Raw genomic sequence first — 12,671 nt, 5'->3', positions numbered from 1 at the left:
TCCTAGGACTCCGGTTTTTTACGCTGTACCGAAGATCCATACGTCCCTGGTTTCTCCCCCAAGAAGACCTATAGTTTCCCTCAAGAATACAGTTTTGGAACCCCTTTCCAAATTTCTGGATCACTTTTTCCAGCCTTTCATCGGGCAGGCCTTGTCTTTTATTTATTTATTTAGATTTCTAACCCGTTCTCCCAGAAGCTCAGAACGGGTTATAAGTAGACATTCACAATTGTTTGAAAACAGACTAGTCATGACAACAAATAGGTTACAGTAGACAATAACAGAGCTTATTCTAGAGACCAGATTAGTCATAGCGAAGAGTAGTACTAGAAGAAGTATATTGAGGAGACAGTTTTTAATGGCCCGATTGGCGGAAGAGGAAGATCTTTACTGCTCTGCGGAAGGTCATTAGTGAGTCTAGCGACCTGATCTGTGTGGGTAGTCGGTTCCATAGCTGAGGTAGGAAATGGCTGTAGGATCTTTTGTACACCGTACTCATTCAGAGGGATCTTCCTGCGGGAATGCTGAGTCTTTGTTCTGCTTTGGAGCAGAGGGAGCAGTTAGGAGTGAATAGGTGTAGTTTGGATGCTATATAGGCTAGGGTTTTTTAGTAGAATCTCTTGTGTGTCATGAACAGGGCTTTGAAGATGCATATTAAAGACACCTCGGACTTCCTTTGGAAACTAGAAGAACTTGACCATCTTCCTCCTGAGATACATTTAGTTATACTGGATGTAGTATCTCTTTATACCAGTATACCCTAGGGGGAAGGTTTTGAAGATGGTGGAAAGAACTCTTGATTTACGTGAGTCATTTAGTAGAGTCCTTACCTCATTTTTGATGGATTTGGCTGTTTTGGTACTCCCCAAAAACTACTTTAGATTTAATGATGACTTTTATCAACAATGTCAAGGGGACGCCATGGGTACCACGGCGACCCCCAGTATCGCAAATCTTTTTATGTCACAATTTGAAGAAGAGTTTTTATATCCTCATACTTACTTCCAGCACATTGTGTGCTGGCTGTGATTTATTGACAACATCGTCTTTATTTGGGTTTCCACCAAAGAATATTTAACCGTTTTTGTAGCTTGGATCAATTTTCTTACTACCTGTTTGCAATTCACCTGTACCAGACACAAACAATATATTGCTTTTTTGGACACTACTGTCACTGTAGAAGGGTGTAAATTATTCACCAAAGTTCAACATAAACCCACTGAACGTAATAATTTTTTGTCATACTTGAGCTGTCACCCAAACGTTTGAAAGCAGCTATCCCTATTGGTCAATTTTTGCGGGCCAGAAGGATATGCATTACTGATCTTGACGTCTAGATGGAAGCTAAAATCCTTTGGGACATACCAGTGATTCAGAAGGCTTACCTAAGGGCATGGCACACTAATCGAGATCTCCTAGTTACTCAAAGAAGGAAAGAAATATCTTCAAAACAAGTCTGCGTCATCTCTCATTCTACTCAATCAGCAGTTGTAGCTCAAAGTAATTCAAAATCATTGGCACATTCTACAGTTGCAACCAGCATTCAGAGACAATCCGTGTATTGCTTTCACACGAGGCAAGAATTTATGTGAACATTTAGTTTCCTCTGATTTTCGTCTGAAATCCCATCATTCTACTGACACATGCTTCCATTCTCTATGTGGTCATTGTTCTGTGTGTGACACCTCCTATATTGGGGATTCTTGAATTCACCCCACTACTGGGCAGACTTACAGTCTTAAGTTCATTATGTCCTGTGAGTCAAGTTTTGTAATCTATGTAATATCATGTTCCTGTGGTCTCATCTATGTGGGATGTACAAAGGGAGAACTTTTGGATTTTCCATGTCAAGGCATTTCCCCCATTTGGATTGAATGAAAACGTTGACAAGTGCTTTTCTACATAAAATTCAAACACATGATACATTTCCACATTCTTATTTTATTTTTATTATTCTTTTACACTCAGTTATATGGGGCTTTGTTTCAGCCCCTCACATGTCTTGTATCTTTCAGCTGTGAGTTTTCTTGTTAGTTATACGTCATCACATTTTTGAGTGCGTTGCTGTGGACGGGGCTCCTGAGCGTCTTTGAATTCTCCAGACGCCATTGTTTTTTTGCCTCCAATTCCAGTGTGATTACGCTGCTGCCGGTGGAGCAGGATTGATTGTACACTTACTCTTAGCTAACAGACTAGTTCTCTTGTCTCTTCAATATTCCCCACTCCTGATGAAGATTTCGAAATGGGGCCTTGTCGAGTGGAGACACAGTGGTGATATGAACCTGAGAGGATCCAGCTAAGTTGAATTGTGTCTTAGCGGTTTGATATTTCATTGTGACTTTTTCCTTTACACTGTTTTTGACTATTTTTGATTGTTTAATTTTTATTTTTGATTGACTTTCTGGGGATTTAAAGCATCTCATATCTCCTTTCTCATCCCAATTTGAATGCACACCTGCACTTTATATTTATACATTTATTTATTTGCATTAGAAAATTGTTTTGAATAAGGGAAAAGATGATGTACGGGGCAGGGTTTATTCGGAGGGTTAATTGAGCCCGTACTGAAATCCCTTTATTTGGATGGTTTAAATTTAAACTGCAGGTGTCATCCTCGTTGGAAGTCTAAGGGGTTTTTACCTGTCAAATTACTACATATCTGTGAATTATGTGACACATGTAACTCACAAATGAGAAGGACATAAAGGAAGAAAAGAAAAAAGATACTTCTGTATGAGTGCATCTTTATTAACCCCTGCCTATATATATAATCTTTTATAGGGTGAAGCTTCTTTTTTCCAGTTCCGCAGCTTTCGCAAAATTTGAAGTGACAATATGTCTATCATCAAACTACCCAGCATGTCCTCTGTCCCTTACTGTTCTGAAACACATTGGCAATATTGGGTGAGTTAAGGAGTGTAAGAATCTTATGAAATACTTTGTTATTTTTAAATTTGGAAGTACAATAAAACCTTGGATTGCGAGTAACTTGGTGTGCAAGTGTTTTGCAAGACTAGCAAAACGTTTTTAAATTTTCACTTGATAAACAAGTGAGGTCTTGCAATACGAGTATGTACAGTATACACGCATGACAATTGAGCCAATGGTGGTTCTCTCTGACGCTGCGGGAGTGTAGTGACTGTTCTAAACGAGCGAGGTCTTGCAATACAAGTATGTACAGTATTTTGTATTAAAGTTTTTGACTTATGGAACGAATTTTCTGAGTTTCCATTATTTCTTATGGGGAAATTTGCTTTGATATACGAGAATTTTGGATTATAAGCATGTTTCCAGAACGAATTATGCTCGCAAACCAAGGTTTTACTGTTGTATGACAATGGTGGGCAGCAGATTGTGTTGTTGCTTAGTTGAGCTACTTAGAGAAACAAAGTAATGTTTTGTTTTCTTTCTCTCTTTTTTTTTTTCTTTGTCTAGCCAAGATGAAATCTACACAGTTCTGTCAGATGTTCCTCTGGGCATCAATTACCTGAGGAGAGCAGTCAACAGGATTCATCAGAACCTTCTCCAAGAAACACCCCTTCTCTCTGTTTTAGTAAATGTATAGTCCATGGCAGAAAACTTGGAATTCTTGCCCTTCTTTTTAAACTTATTCTAGCTGTTCCAAGTATAAATCTTCTGGTGTTGCCCTATAGGATGTTTTTACTGTATGATGAAATTTCAAACATATTTCCAGTCAATCATCAACAATTTCAAAAGGTCTGTTTCTGGAACAGCTGGGTGCATTGGTACTACAAACTGCAAAGAAAGAATATTTTCTCAGCTTCTTGTCCAGAAAAGTCCCTTGGGAAGGTTGTCTACTGGGGCAGCTCGTCTGAAGTGGCAGTATTTGTGTTGACATGAATAGAACTCGCTCTGCTGAAACATTAGCTCAGAAAAGCTCTACAGTGAGCATGGAGGGATAGGCTATAGTACTTACCCAGTTTTCACTTCCCATGTATCCTGACCTAGACCCAAAACCATCAGCAGATTTATAATTTACTAAACTGTGTGCATGGTTCATTACATTCCTTGGCATGATGCATAAATCCCCAGAAATATTGAGTTAAGTTAAATGCATTTCCTGCTCCTATAGTCTTGGTGCCACCTTCTTTTGAGGCAGCTATGCTTCTGAGCAATCATTTATTTTGCTTAAAATAGTCATATCCTTATGTATCGCTAAAGTTTATAACTATACTGGTCAAATTTTTCTATCAGTGTAGCTTACTTGAACTCTATATTTGCAGGAGTCATACATTTAACTTCATACATTTAACTTATTAGATCAAATTACTACTTTCAAAAATATATCTTTCACACAGTGCATGAAATAATTTAATCCCATTCATGTAAGGCAGTTGTGACATTATTTTAAACAAAGCTTCTTCTAGGGATTTAGGGAAATAATACAGGAGCAGTGTAAACCAGCAGTACTAGTAAAATCAGCTTTAAGTAAGTTAAATAAATGAGATCATAGCTTTTAACACATTTTTGCATTTATGTGGTACTTTGTCCCAGAGATCATATAACTGTGTATCTTAAGTCAAGAGGATATAAAATGTCTTATTCAAAATCCTAAGAAAAGTTAATGATAAAAGCAGGATTTGAACTGGCACTTAATTGTCTTCTTTGACTTGCCATTCCATTACAGTATTTGACCCACTAGATCTGCTATTTAGATTTAATTCTTGATTAGATGTGTTTCAGCTTCTGTAAGGCAGTTTCTATCATTATAAACCTAATTTAGGGACATGGGCTACTGTTTTCATTAAAAGTTTTAAATCATAGGACTGTTTCTAATATGTAATTGTAAATTCATTTTTGTCTAACTAGACCTGTCGATTATATCCCCCAATCGGCAGAAGGAGGTAGAAAAAATGACAACTTCCACTAACATCACCAGTAAAACAGCAGATGCAGCCTAGACCTAGTTAGAATTTATCTTCCTTCTGCAGATGGTGTAGGTACAGTTGTCTGCCCCCCCCCCCACTCCCCCCTGTGGTGTGGCCTGACCTATGCTGATTGAGGACCTCCAGTGGCCAAGGGACCTCTTAGGAATGTGGGAGGTGGATTACCCTCTGTGGTTTTGAGCTCTTTCCTGCAGGCTAGCACTCTGGTACAGGCTTTATAGGGCCCCTGTTAGTGAGTGTGCGAGTGTCTTGTTTCCCCCTTCACCCCTAGCAATTAGACCCTTCAGGGAATTAAAAAAAAGGGGGGAGGGGGACAGTTCTACCTGCGTGGCTGCTTCCCCTTTAAAAAGGGGCTGTAGCTTTTAAGTAAAGTAAAAAAAACAAAAGGTATGCACAGCTCCAGAATAGGGTGAGCAATACAGAGCTGCAGCCTGGGTCCAACAGAGGGAATCCCTCTACAGCTTCAAAGGATGCTCACCTGATGTTATGGCAACCTCCAGATCATGGCAGCTGTCTGTTCCACATGCTCTGAGCCCTGGATATTCACAGAATCCTGTTTCAATATCTTGCAGCTACAAATTAATTTAGAAGATCTAATTATCTGCCCTGTTCCAGAGGCCAAGCAAAGGATAAGCAGTCACTAAGTCAGCCACAGTGTGCTGGATCAAGTCAGCCATTGAATCAGCTTACATTGTATCTAGGAAGTTGGTCCAGTTGGATCTCTAGACTCATTTGACTAGGATACAGGTGACTTCTGGCTGAGTCTCAGACAGTGTCTCCGGACGTCATTTACCATTCAGCAACCTGATCCTCACTATATTAATTTGTGAAATACTACGAGATTGATGTTTAGGCTAGAGACAAAAGCACTTTTAGCAGGGCAGTTTATTCAGGGAGCCATGTCTTCTGCCTGGATGTTTATAGCATCGGTACATCCCACTGGTATGGACTGGTCTAGCTGGACAAAAAGGGAAGAGAAATTTATTCTTACCATTTAATTTTTTTCCCAGAGTCCTGCAATACAAATCCAGCATCCTGTCCAAGAAGACTGTAGGTTGTGGGATCATTCCTGTAGATTGAGGTGGTGGTTCTACTCCATCTTCTTTGGCTCTTTGCCTTATGGAATTGTGACAATTATTCTCTCTCCTAAGCTATTTCTGGATTCCTTTTTCATTCTATAGGCTTCTAATAGCTTTGTTAGTGAAATACTGATTAGTTCTAAGCTGCACTTGCTGTTATATTGGGGATGTCACTGAAAGCTCATTTTTCTCTGCATCCATCAGCTGGTTGGGGAATATAGCCAACTGGTTTGGACTAGTCTAGCTGGACCTCAGGGAAGGGAATTCACAGGCAAGAATACATTTCACTATCTTTTACAGTTCATAGAGGTTATCTTTTTAAAGTACTGTATCTATATTGCCATCAACTAAGTGGAAGCACTGTTGATTCCAAAGGCTGGATGAAGGCTGATTAATTTTTAATATAGTTGATAAGAAATGCATTAATAGCTCTTATGCAAACTGTTCCCATAAGTCACCTGTGTGTGTTTTGAATTGTTAATCTAAATTAAAAAAAGTTTTTAATGAATTATAAAGTGACTTTAGGATTTCATGTTTCCCTTTAGTATAGTTCTACAGAAGAAATAATGGAAAAATATTTTCTCTAGAGCCAAGTAGGGGAAATGTCTCACCAGCAAGTGTGACTTCATTTCCCTTAGTTGTCTGTACTCAATCTTTATTACAGGTAAGCAACTTCACTTTCTGAACGAGTCAGTTATGACGTCGCCTAGAGAACAGCAATACATGTTCTCTTGCATTATGTAATTAAATTCTGTTTTTCTTTGTCCTTAATTGTATTCACAGACGCTTACTATTTACTTTTGTAACCCTCTTCTCCCACACTTCCTAGAAAATTAAGCCATTGAAAATAACTTAATTTTATGTTACACGTGTTTTGAAGCCTTGGTACCTCCAGTAAGGTAGGCTTCACTTTAGCTTTGCAGTGGATAAGTTTTAGAATTATACATAGAGCTGTTCTGACAGCATAGCACTTCATAAGTTTCTTTGACCCCTTGAAGCAGGTGGTTTGCTGAAACATGGCTAGCTTCTTGTCGGGTCTGTTGAATTGTGGTACTCTACCAATAAACCTCTTGTTTTTAACCTCCCTTTTGACTCCTTGTGGATTTTCCATTTTCCTACCCGACTTTATTTCTGAGAACATAACTTAATCTTGAACTGCATTTCTTGTTTTGTAAAAATAATTTATATCCTTTTTCTGTTGATCCAGATAAAAAAAAAATAAAACATTTGTAATAAAGATTTAGATCATAGATTTAATGTGTAGCTCTATAAAATACAGAACTGCTCATTTACCCATTTGTATGGGGGGAATACTTAGAGTGTGGCCCCTGACTTTTAGAATTAAATTGATGGCTCTAAAAATATGATGATAGCCTGTAATGCAGTGTTATAATAATTAGTTTCTTTAATGTTATCAATGTTCGCCCCAGAAATTTTTCCAGCCGGGTGGCATGAAAAAGTAGCCGGGCGGGGTGGGGAAATTTGGTAGTGGGGAAAATTAAGGGCTCCTTTTACAAAGATGCGTTAGGGCCTTAATGCGCGGAATAGCGTGCGCTAAAATGCTCTGCGTGCTAGCCGCTACCGCCTCCTCTTGAGCAGGCGGTAGTTTTTCAGGTAGCGCACGCTAATCCAGTGCGTATGCTAAAAGCGCTAGCGTACCTTTGTAAAATGAGCCCTAAATGTGTACTATTTTTATTAGTTAATTATTATTGTTTTCCAATACTCAATATGACTTCCTTTTTTAAGGTTTGACACTTGTGCCAGAATATTTTTACTTAATTTAAGAAGTATCCAATTCTAGAAGTGAATAATTAGATATGCACCCTCTGTTAATGAAGTCATTGGGTTCAATCTAGCCATTAATTTCTGCATAAATTTAAACTAAGAAAAAAATGATAAATATAGCTCATCCAGTCATACAAGAAACGGCTCTACAGCACCTCTAATAATGTTTTGATCACTAGGTTCCTTCCTGAAGTCTCACTGAAGATATGAAATGGATGCAATCCCCACTTCCAGACCCCTTCCACATAATTTATGGAGAGGTGTTACTGAGCTTTGAAGGAGACCTGTGTGATTGCACTATAGCAAAATAAAAAAGTAGCAGATAAAGATCAAAGTGAGAGCTAGGGCAAAACAGTTTAGGTAAAGATGCAGGTAATAATTAGCAATGTATTAAAAATATTTTATTTTTATTTGCTTATAATGTCATTTGAAAGCTGCTTGATGTTAATATAACTTTAATTCTTTATAGTGGGTGTGTGGTGGGGGGGACAACGCCTACGTCAACAGTAAAGTTAGAATAGGGTCATTAAATCCAGTGGTGTACCTAGTATCTATGACAGCCAGTGCTGATTTTTTTTTTTTCCTTTAAACCCTCCTCTATATAAAAAAGATATTTTTAGTAATAATTCACGAGTCACACAATAAGGGTACACCTAGGAAAAGGCAGCATCTTAAACACTGCAGTGAGTACTAGAACACCAGTACACGCATTGTAAAACTAAAGCCAGATCCTGCACAGTCAATTGATCCTGTACAGTCGATGCTAACAGAAAGCCATGTCCTTTTCATACACACAGAACAGAGATACACCCTCGCCCAATATGGAATAATCACAAACTAAAAATAGAAATATGTAGACAGAAGTTAAACTGAACTGCTAAGAAACCAGACTGCATACAATGCAACACCACAAAAACAGTAATACATGTCTCCTAATACTGTGCAAAATATAAAGACAGTAGATGTAAATTTGAAAAAACTGATGCATAACACTCACCACTTTACAAATTAACAAATAAAAAATAAAACAAATAATGAGAATTTTATTGGACTAATCCATTTTTCAATTAGCTTTCAGAGGCCAAATCTTTCTTCAAGACAGTACAGTATACAGTTGTTATGGTATCCTGTCCTTACCTGAGGAAAAGGATTTAGTCCCAAAAAACTTCCTTATTTTCATTTCCTACGTATAAACTTGAATCAATACAGTTACAATACTACTTGATTCTACGTAAAGCAACAAAAAAAATTTTCTACCTTTTGTCGTTTCTACTTTAATCATCTTCTCTTCGCTCTTTTCTTTCTATTCAGTGTTTGTCCTTCCATGCAACATCTATCATCTCTCTTTGCCCCTTCCACCCAGCCTCTGCCCTTTCTCTCTCTATCCCTTCCATCTACTTTTCACCCTCTTTCTGACCCTTGCATCCACTGTCCACCCTCTATGCCCTTCCTTTCCTATGACAGTCCATCCCTGGTGTTTCCATCTAGGGCAAGAACATCTACAGGAAAAAAGATCCTTAAGGAATAACTTTGTTTGATACCAAAAAGAGACCCAAGAAAAGTATAGTCACTTGTGTCCCCCAAACCACCACAAAAAATATGTATTTTGTGCATGACATGCATAGTGACAACACACAAACCTAGAGGACTGGGTAAAATGAGGATCTTGCAGGCCCCATGAACCTCACGGATCTCTAGCTCACATCCTTAAAAATTTGCTTACCTCAAGGTGAGCGAAAACTGTGAGGTCTGCGGGTGTTAAAATGCCCTGCAGATCCCATGCCACAGAGATGTGCGAGGTCTGTGGGATCCAGGCGATCCTTATTTTACCCAGTCCCCAAACTTAGGAAAGTCTATGCATCGAGAGCAATTTTTTAAGCTATTTACCCAGATGCTGTTTGCCAGAAAAGGAAGGTTTAAATCTATGGGAATACTTATTTTCTTGGATGACTTTTTCAAAGAGAAAGTGCTCAGTGCTCTTAGTTTCATGATGGATGTGGTGTACCAGTTATCAAAGAGAAAGCATCCACAAACTTTTCATTGGTCTGAAGTTTTGAAAATAGCCCAGAGAACACTCGATTTCTGTCATGGAACTACAACTCTACCTTCTTGCAGGACTTGGAAACAGCAGCCGTGCACATAGCCCCATTTGCGTGATCATTAACTCATACTAACATCTGTGCACAATGCACAGCATGAAAATCCCTGTACTCAAAATCATACCATCGTAGGAGCTTCAAGTAGCAGCTCTCATCTGATGATTTGCCAAGATTTTTTTCCCTGTATTGTAAGGGATAGGATTTTTTTTTTTTTTTAACCCACAAAAAAACACCTCTTTTCTGAGCTGCACACGTTAAGCACTGCAGTTCAAATAGCAAACAGCACTGGAACCCAGTGAGAAAACTCTCATTGCTACCCATAGATACATACAATTGATTAATAATGACTTGCCGTACTGCCTCTTTTGGGGGGTCAATGGGCATTTGCTGTGACTTAGGAAAGATCAGAGCAACTGACCCCCTTCCTTTACCAGGAAATTCAAGTGGCAGAGGCACAACTCAGATTCTGCTCCCTCTTAAGAAAAAAATTACGTTACAAACCGAGTAACAATCCAAGAGACCAAAAACTAAACTTGCCCGAGGCAGAAACCCCCCATGTGGTCTTGATCACCCTGCTTGCCGGAACTGAAGGGAACTTGACACCTTTTTTTTTCTCCCAGAGGAGTCCCAGACTCGCTACAGCCACACGATCTGACAGTCTTTAATATCCTGGCGAGAAGAGGCATTACCAGCAGCTTTGTGGAGGTGGGTTTACACTCAACACAGCAGGATTATTCTGCTTTCTGGAGACAGGGAAACATACCCAATCAGAGGACAGAGCTTGGTTAAAGAAACAGCAAAATAGCTCAGTATACCTTCCGAGCAAAATTGGAGGCAACCTGAGGAGTGCTCTTCAGATTGGCTTCTGATGTGCCGTCCCGTGCTTATAAATCGACAGTGATTTGTATTTATTTCACAGGCAGCTGCCTTAGCCCGTAGCGAACTCATGCTTCGGGGCTCTAAGGTGTGCATGCTGGCTTCCCTTCTTCCCCCCCCCCCCCAGGACGTAACTTCTGGTTTCTGAGGGAAGCCAGCACGCACACCTTAGAGCCCCGAAGCATGAGTTTGCGTCTCCAAGCCGGTGAGAGGTGTTTTATTTTTGGGGTTTTTTTTATGTTGAGCGGCGGCGGCAGCAGGATTCACGATAGATGAAAGGCGGGCGGTCATCTAAATTAGCCGGGCGCAGCGCCCGGCTAAAAGGCCCTGGGGAGAACACTGGTTATGTTTTTATGTACATGTAGAAGTTAAGAATTACCAAACTGGATCAGAATAAAGATCCATCTAGCCTAGTATCCTGTTTTCAATAATGGCCAATCCAGGACACAAGTACCTGACAAGATCCTACAATATAGTTTCCATGCTACTTACTTCAGTGTTAAGCTGTAGCTTTCCCTTAAACCCATCTACACTAACTGCTTTTATCACATCATCTGGCAAAAAATTTCAGAGCCTAACTATGCACTAAGGTTCTGATTCTATATATGGTGTGTCAATTTTGGCACCAACTACTGCGGCGCTAAGCATGATTCTATAAAAGTTAAGTGCACTGTACAGAATCAAGCTTAGCACTGCCTAACAGCCTTATGTGTTGCTAGGCATCCTACTTTAGGTGCATCCTATATATGCCAGGGTTTTTTTGGCCTAAATACATGTGCCTAAGTCCAAAACAGGCACTTACATGCAAAACATGCCCACAATCCACCTACTTTGTGGTAGGTGCCTTGGACTAAGCACCTAACATCCAATTAACATCAGTCACAAAGTTTGTTAACCCTTTATTTAGCATTTTTTGCTCAAAAACAGCATGTGTTTTCTATGGCTCTTATGGGAGATCTGCATCTTCAAATGTCTGTTATTTGGCACTGTTGCTCTTGTTCAACATCAAGTTACGTAAAGCACCCATTTCACCATCTGCCAATTAAAGGATTAAACAATTAAGTTAGATGCTTATATCAACTAGGCACGCTGATATAGGCACCTAACTTTAGACGGACTTTATAGAATCTGGGGGTAAGTGAAAATCAAGCACCATAAGTAGTGGCAACTTAGGTGCAAAGAATAGATGAGAAGGCAAAAACTGAAAAAAAAAAACTTTACAGGTATGTATTAATCAAGAAGCCTTTGAGAGAGTCAGTGAGGGGCCGGCAACAATAAACACGAGATGCCCTTGAGCATCCCTTCAATCAGAAATCTACTGATAGCCAACCTCCCCCTGTACCCAGAAGTACACTCCATAGTCAAAGATGTGGTGTATTTATTTTTTTATTTTTTTTTTAATTCTTTATTCATTTTAAAACTGACAAACACGTGATTAATATTAAAACATTACATTACTAATAAAATATACAGCACTTGACATTCTTATACATATAATCCATTAAAGTAGAAATTATAACCCTTCCCCCCACCCAACAATTCTTCAATGAAATTTTCATAATACAACAGAAATCCAATCATTAAATAAAAATATTAATCATCCAATTCCCCCCAATAAAATACATATTTCCATCAGAAAGGAAAACGATGTTCATTCATTACAATAATTCTCTAATGGCCCCCAGATCTTTATAAAGTTGCTATAATTACCTTTCTGTACAGTAATTGCTCTTTCCATTTTAAAAATGTGACAAAGTGAATTCCACCAAAAAGAATAATTAAGATTTGTATAATTTTTCCAATTAGTCGTAATGTGCTGAATTGCCACCCCTGTATTAATAGAAGTTTGTTATTATAAGATGAAATTTGACTTTTTTTCCTCATAGCCATGCCAAACAGAATAGTATCATAAGACAAAGCAACAT

General features: G+C 38.8%; 1 protein-coding gene across 3 annotated transcripts in view; it reads left to right on the top strand.

Annotated features, from left to right (window-relative positions):
* The window catches only part of KNL1 (kinetochore scaffold 1), a 173,264-nt gene extending 166,193 nt beyond the window's left edge, over positions 1-7,071 (top strand). For all 3 annotated transcript variants that reach the window (XM_033952570.1, XM_033952569.1, XM_033952571.1), the window contains 2 exons: positions 2,782-2,904; positions 3,436-7,071. In XM_033952570.1, the coding sequence (XP_033808461.1) occupies positions 2,782-2,904; positions 3,436-3,565 (253 nt within the window). In that variant the 3' untranslated portion in view covers positions 3,566-7,071. The remainder of the gene's footprint in view (positions 1-2,781; positions 2,905-3,435) is intronic.
* The last annotated feature ends 5,600 nt before the right edge of the window (positions 7,072-12,671 follow it).

The sequence above is a fragment of the Geotrypetes seraphini genome, chromosome 7 (genome assembly GCF_902459505.1).
Source record: "Geotrypetes seraphini chromosome 7, aGeoSer1.1, whole genome shotgun sequence".
NCBI lineage: Eukaryota > Metazoa > Chordata > Amphibia > Gymnophiona > Dermophiidae > Geotrypetes > Geotrypetes seraphini.
The sequence above is the reverse complement of the archived record's forward strand: the minus strand, read 5'-3'. Positions and strand labels throughout refer to the sequence as shown.